At 45.6% G+C, this 7105-nt stretch overlaps 1 protein-coding gene across 1 annotated transcript; it reads right to left on the reverse strand.

The window, feature by feature from the left end:
- Positions 1-437: 437 nt before the first annotated feature.
- LOC134088242 (chymotrypsin-like elastase family member 2A) lies at positions 438-6343 on the reverse strand. Its single transcript, XM_062542162.1, has 8 exons — positions 6307-6343; positions 3968-4056; positions 3365-3462; positions 2758-2877; positions 2119-2255; positions 1713-1858; positions 1073-1225; positions 438-522 (listed from the first exon to the last, which is right to left on the reverse strand). Exons 1-8 carry the CDS (start codon positions 6341-6343, stop codon positions 505-507), a joined length of 798 nt encoding a protein of 265 aa, XP_062398146.1. The 3' UTR covers positions 438-504.
- Positions 6344-7105: the final 762 nt, after the last annotated feature.

Consider the following 7105-nt stretch of genomic DNA (forward strand, 5'->3'; position numbering starts at 1 on the left):
CAATATCTCCTTACACATTCGTGGGTGTCAGCAGAAGTCAACACAAAATAATTTGCATTAATTGTAATGAATTTCGCATTAGGCTACACTATGAACATGAACTTTATCTAGTCTAGCAGCACAAGTAGCCTAGCCTTTTACTGTCGGGAGAGGCATGATTTAGGCTATATTACTATTATTAAGGAACATCAATATCACTATTACTAAACCTGATTTACTGAAAACGTTTGTAGTTTAGTGTAGACTTGTTTGTCTGGAGCCTTGGCTGCAAATCACAGCCAATACACAGATGCACTGAATGCTTTGCTGATGTCTTTGATTCAACCTCCAACTGACACACAGAAAGAGTGGTCTTGATATCATGGATACTTGATCAATAATAATGATGTTATGAAGTTGTGTTACACATAAGAGAAGACACAGACTGCAAGCAAAACTGCATTTATTTCTTTATTTCTACATGTAGATCTATAAACAATGAGATGATCCAATCTGGATGATTGTTTAGTTCTTGGCCATCACCTGAAATGGAGACATGTGTATGGTTATCATAAAGTGTGTGTGTGTGTGTGGGTAATGACACAACACATCTGTAGTGGTAATAGTAAAAACATTAGGCATACCAGTAGTCACAGTTCATAACAGTAGTCATATATCTGTGAATGTGTGTGTGTGTGTGTGTGTGTATTTGTGTCTATATGTATCTGTGAGTGTGTGTGTGTGTGTGTGTGTGTGTGTGTGTGTGTGTGTACTAACGTCGCTGATCCAAGCGCTGTAGGCGCTGACGCGTGTGAAGACGGAGGGCTTCTTGGGGTAGTGTGTGTGTGTGTGTGTGTGTGTGTGTGTGTGTGTACTAACGTCGCTGATCCAGGCGCTGTAGGCGCTGACGCGTGTGAAGATGGAGGGCTTCTTGGGGTAGTGTGTATGTGTGTGTGTGTGTGTGTGTGTGTGTGTGTGTGTGTACTAACGTCGCTGATCCAGGCGCTGTAGGCGCTGACGCGTGTGAAGACGGAGGGCTTCTTGGGGTAGTGTGTGTGTATGTGTGTGTGTGTGTGTGTGTGTGTGTACTTACGTCGCTGATCCAGGCGCTGTAGGCGCTGACGCGTGTGAAGACGGAGGGCTTCTTGGCGTAGTTGCAGCCCATGCTGGAGCCGAAGCTGACCACGCCGTGCACCTCCCATGAGCCATCAGCAGCCTGGCAGTTCAGGGGGCCGCCAGAGTCACCCTGCAACAACAAGCATTCTCATTGGACCACATGCAGTCACCCTGCAACAACAAGCATTCTCATTGGACCACATGCAGTCACCCTGCAGCAACAAGCATTCTCATTGGACCACATACAGCCACCCTGCAACAACAAGTATTCTCTTTAAACTGCATTCTCCCCTTGCAATAATACAACACCACACTGGACCTAGACTGGACAAGAGACTACGAGAGTTCCTCATCATTTAACACCTACATTTTGATTGGCTGATTTGCTGGAGGCTTACATAACATTGAATCAGTGCCCTGAAAGGAGTGCTTAGATCGCTCCCTGTGATTTATCTCTTTCTGACTCTGATTGGTTGATGGGTAAGACCTTTCCCTGTGATTGGCTGATGGGTAAGATATCTCCCCTGTGATTGGCTGAAGGGTAAGCTATCTCCCCTGTGATTGGCTGATGGGTGAGCTATCTCCCCTGTGATTGGCTGCTGAGTGTGGTGACTCACGTTGCAGCTGGCCAGCTGTCCGTCTCCTCCAGCGCAGGTCATGCTGGTGGTCACCAGACTGCCCCACCAGTCGTACCTGGAGCAGGTGTCATGGCCGACCACGGGGAGCAGAGCCTGCTGCAGGATATCAGCGATGGGACCACCGGCTACACACACACACACGCGTGCACACACACACACACACACACACACACACACACACACGCACACACACCATATACACACACACAAAGAGACACACACACGCACAGACACACACACAAAGAGACACACACACACACACACACGCGTGCAGACACACACACATAACATTAATAAGTCAGACCCATAAATAACATGTTTGTATTGACATTCAAACAAAATCATACTGTGTGTGTGTGTGTGTGTTGTTCTGGGTGAGACTCACTCCACAGGCGTCCCCAGCCGGTAACGTAGCAGGGGGAGTTGTGGGCCAGTATCTGTCCAGCGTCGGGCAGACAGGCGGGCATGATGGCGTCAGAAACTGTCACAGGGGTCTGCAGCTTGATCAGAGCAATGTCGTTACTGTGGAACACACACACACACACACACACACACACACACACACACACACACACACACACATGAAACAGAGTTTTTATTTTGAGTTTTCAAAAGGCGGAAAGTTCACTGTGAACTTCATTCATTAAATCAGTACATTCATATTTGGTCAGCGATGAGCTCAGTCACTGATGTGTATATCAGCAATGAGCTTAGTGATTGGTGTTCATATCAGCTATATTTGCTCAGTCACTGACGTTTACAGAATATCAGCGATGAGCTTAATGATTGGTGTTCATATCAGCTATATTACTTCAGTCACTGATGTTTATATCAGCGATGAGCTCAGTGACTGGTGTTCATATCAGTTATATTAGCTCAGTCACTGATGTTTATATCAGCGATGAGCTTAGTGATTGGTGTTCATATCAGCTATATTAGTTCAGTCACTAATGTTTACAGTATATCATCTCAGTGATTGGTGTTCATTTTGTGATGCTATTGTGCTATTGGAGGAATGACCCACCGGATTCTGTAGGAGTCCCACTGCTCGTGCACGACGATCTTAGCGGGGGCGATGGCCATGGAGTCGGCCTCATCCTCCTTCAGATTGTGCTTGCCCATGTACACACGGTAGGTGCGGCTTCTGCTCGGTTGCAACACACACACACACACACACACACACACACACACACACACACACACACACACAGCATACACACACACACACACACACACACACACACACACACACACACACACACACACACACACACACACAACACAGCATACACACACACACACACACACAAAAGGAGACATTTGTGTACGTTTTAGACAATAGTGTATAAAATGAATACAAGGATGTATATGAAATCCAACCCAATGGCCTGGGAAACTGGGAAAAAATCTGATGAAAACTTTATGCAAACTGTGTGTGTGAATGTCAATATGTGTGGATATATATGGTGGTGTTTGAGTGTGTGTATTTGTTTCTGTGAACGACTGTGTACAGTATGTGTGATGTTTGTCAGTGTTATCATGAAGTGAGCCATTTTGTCTGAAGCCAGGAGTCAGATATCAGAGTGCCTACACAGGTGTGTGTGTGTGTGTGTGTGTGTGTGTGTGTGTACCCGATGCAGTGAGCGGCGGTCAGGACCCAGGAGTCAGAGATCAGAGTGCCTCCACAGGTGTGGTAGTAGTTGCCACCGCTGAGGTACTGCAGAGAAACCTGTAGGGGACGACAAACAACACCTCCAGTCATCATAAACACTTTTGCTCAGTCGCTTTGGTACATTTCTCAGATCAGAATTGAAATTCTCAAAACTACCTGTTCAATCTTCAGATCATTGTGTCACTTGTGCACATCAAAGAAGCAGTTTCTCAATTAATTGATCAAGTTGCAACTGTTTTGGTACATCCATGCAAATGACTGTATTATGAACAATTCTCTGCTAAATAGTCACACCCCCACAACATTTAGGCATTAGTTCATAGTATAAGTCTTTACATGCAAAATGGTTGAACATGTTGTCATATGAGAATTTGTGGCCCAAAAGACAGCAACATCAGGAGGTGTAGGAAGACTGCATTGCAATTCCTACAACACTGAATTTACTGTGTGTGTGTGTGTGTGTGTGTGTGTGTGTGTGTGTGTGTGTGTGTGTGTGTGTGTGTGTGTGTGTGTGTGCGTGCGTACGTGAGTGTGTGTGTGTGTTTGTGTGAAGTTCCTGTACCTGCCAGGGCCAGCTGTTGGGTCTGACATCATCTCCTCCGACCACTCTGGTGACCACAGGGGGGAAGGTGGGTAGCCCACAACCGTAGGCTAAACACACACACACACACACACACACACACACACACACACACATAAATACATGTATACAGACAAACAGCGCCACAGTTACACTGTAGCAGAACTATATTACAGTCGTTAGACGTCATAACAAGTGGCAGGTGATTCCCGGGAAACGAATCTGCATTTCTGAAGCTGCCATAGTAGCCCCCATCAGGACCGATAAAAGACACAGACTTTACACTCCCATCAGGACCGATAAAAGACCCAGACTTTCACCCATATCGGCCCTGATGGGAGTGTAAAGACCCAGGGTGCCTCTCATGTAAAGTTTACACGTCCTCCCTCGCTCCTCGGGCCTCGATCCTCACTGATCTACAAAAAGAAAGATAGACGAAGGGATAGACTATCGTTGTTGCCGCCCCATCATTCTTTATGTAGATCAGGGGTCTTCAACCTTTTTCAGCCCAAGGACCCCTTGGCTGTGAGAGAGACTGAGCACGGACCCCCACACCTGGCAAACCTCAAATCATGCCTATCATTTGAACCGTCAGTCATTAGTGCCTACATGCATGCACGTACGCGCACGCACACACACGAACGCACACATTCTAAATTATTAACAGGGGGGTAACTGCTTTATACAACTCGTTTCTGATAATTCTTTACATAGTGTTGCATAAACTCGCCCTATAATAGAATGAATGTCACAAGGGTCAACTAAGGTAGATATAAGGGATAATCAACGACGCGTGCGTTTCTAGGAAAATAATGCACGTTCGAAGTGTTAATAAGCTCCCGGCGCCGCAGGCATTATTGCAGTGCATTATTTTCCTATAAACGCACGGCGCGGAGTTGATTATCCCGTTTATACCACTGCTACTATCATTTTCGTTTATATTGCCGCTGTCTTAGATACAACGTTGCTGTGTTTACCGTTACATTCACATTGGCGAATTAATATTCAAGTGTGAGAAGCTCCGCTTTAACCCTCTCTGGTGGTATTTAAATTCAGCTAAATTCAGGCAAAGCTTCATTTGCTCAACCTGATACAGACAGAGAGCCTCTTCATCTTGTGTAAATATAACTTGTCTTACACAAGGAAACACAAACACACAAGATTATCGTTATCGTTTCATTTTGATGGTATGACATCGCGGAGAACGTTAATGAATTCACGCAGAACGCCTTGACGTGCAAAGACCGCAGACCATAGATATATATATATATATACAGTATGTATATATGTCTATGCCGCAGACTCTCATTTTAAAAAAAAATAGTTTAAAAACAAAGCAAAACATCACACAGAACAAATAGGCTACCCCGCAAAGTTCAGGGTCCATCAGTCCCGACATTAAGCAAACGAATCAAACAGTCGAAACGTAATTTATCTCCCAGAATGAAAAGAACGAGTTTGTTAATGGTCAGATGCCGCTGAAAACGAAGCTATTTAACTAAAACGCACGGGGGGGGCGGGGATCACATTATCACAAGCATGATTCATGGGTAGCCTAATGTGTTATTTAAAAACGAATATGAAGCGATGTTCATTGAACATTATGTTAACTTTGACAAATGTTATTTTTTGGAAGAGAAAAAAATGCTTCAGACGAAATATTTTCGCGGACCCCCTGCAGTACCTCCGCGGACCCCCGGTTGAAGACCCATGATGTAGATCAGTGAGGATCGAGGCCCGAGGAGCGAGGGAGGACGTATAAACTTTACATGAGAGGCACCTCCAGACTTCACACACACACACACACACACACACACACACACACACACACACACACACACACACACACACACACACACACACACACACACACACACAACCTTTAGACTCACATACAGCAGTGAGAAACATGGAGCTTCTAGTCTGACGATTCTGTATTGAACTCTGTTTTCTGTTTTTAACTGTTGTGTTGTCTATAAATGCAGTGGTGTGTGTGTGTGAGTGTGAGTGTGTATGTGTGTGTGTGAGTGTGAGTGTGTATGTCTGTCTGTGTTAATATGAAAGGAAATGTGCAGTATACATTTGTCGCTGTTACTGACCTGCAATTTTCTGGCTATTAACCAAATTCTACAACCATAATGTGTGTGTGAATGTCAACGTCGGCAGATGAGGACGGACAGGTGAAGATGTGTAGTGCGAAAGGTCGGTGAGTGTGTAAACCTGTACCAGCAGGTGTGTGTGTGTGTGTGTGTAAGGAGAAAAGGTGAGTGTGTCCACCTGTGCCAGCAGAAGTGTGTGTGTATGTGGGGCGAGTGCCTTACCGCCGACGACGAACAGAGCAAAGACCAGGACCTTCATGATGACTGATGTGGAAGCACTCATCCTCAGGTGCGCTTAAATACCCAGGACTGGGGGGGGGGGGTGCTTATTCAAGATAGTATGTGTGTGTGTGTGTGTGTGTGTGTGTGTGTGTGTGAGGGTGCTTATGTAAGACGTGGCTCTGACAGGGTCGTGTGTGTGTGTGTGTGTGTGTGTGTGTGTTTGAGGGTGTTTGTGTAAGACGTGGCTGCAAGATGGCCGCCACAGGCTCTATTGATTAACCTTGCAGATAAACATCCCAAAATACTCTTTTATCTTGGGAACGCACCAGCTGAATGGAAAACCTGAAAGTCACCTCCTCCTCCTCGTACTCTTCACACGCAAACTGACACACACACACACACACACACACACACACACACACACACACACACACACACAGACCAGGAGGCCCTCGCACACCAAATACTGTTAATGTATTGAAGTAGACTAGTAGAAGTAGAAGTAGTAGGTTAAATGAATGAAATGGGCATCTCTCTTAGCCCATTGGTGCTCACTGAGCATGTGTGTGTGTGTGTGTGTGTGTGTGTGTGTGTGTGTGTGTGTGTGTGTCTGTGTCTGTGTGAGCAGGAGCAGGGCCACAGAATCAACAGCGTCTTGTACCAAGCTTTAATGGTGCTGGTGACTAACTTTTGACCAAGTCAAAGATCGAAACACACACACACACACACACACATGCCCCAGCAGCCATGTGCATAACACACATAAACACACCAGCAGCCGTACAATGTGCATAACTCG

This window comes from Sardina pilchardus, chromosome 7 (assembly GCF_963854185.1).
Source record: "Sardina pilchardus chromosome 7, fSarPil1.1, whole genome shotgun sequence".
NCBI lineage: Eukaryota > Metazoa > Chordata > Actinopteri > Clupeiformes > Clupeidae > Sardina > Sardina pilchardus.

Excerpts from the sequence above, each read along its gene's own strand:
- LOC134088242 (XM_062542162.1), bottom strand. The coding sequence starts at position 6,343 with ATGAAGGTCCTGGTCTTTGCTCTGTTCGTCGTCGGCG. Across the intron at positions 4,057-6,306 it reads TGCTCTGTTCGTCGTCGGCG|CCTACGGTTGTGGGCTACCC; the intron begins GTAAGGCACTCG and ends GTGTGTGTTTAG. Across the intron at positions 3,463-3,967 it reads CCAACAGCTGGCCCTGGCAG|GTTTCTCTGCAGTACCTCAG; the intron begins GTACAGGAACTT and ends CGTCCCCTACAG.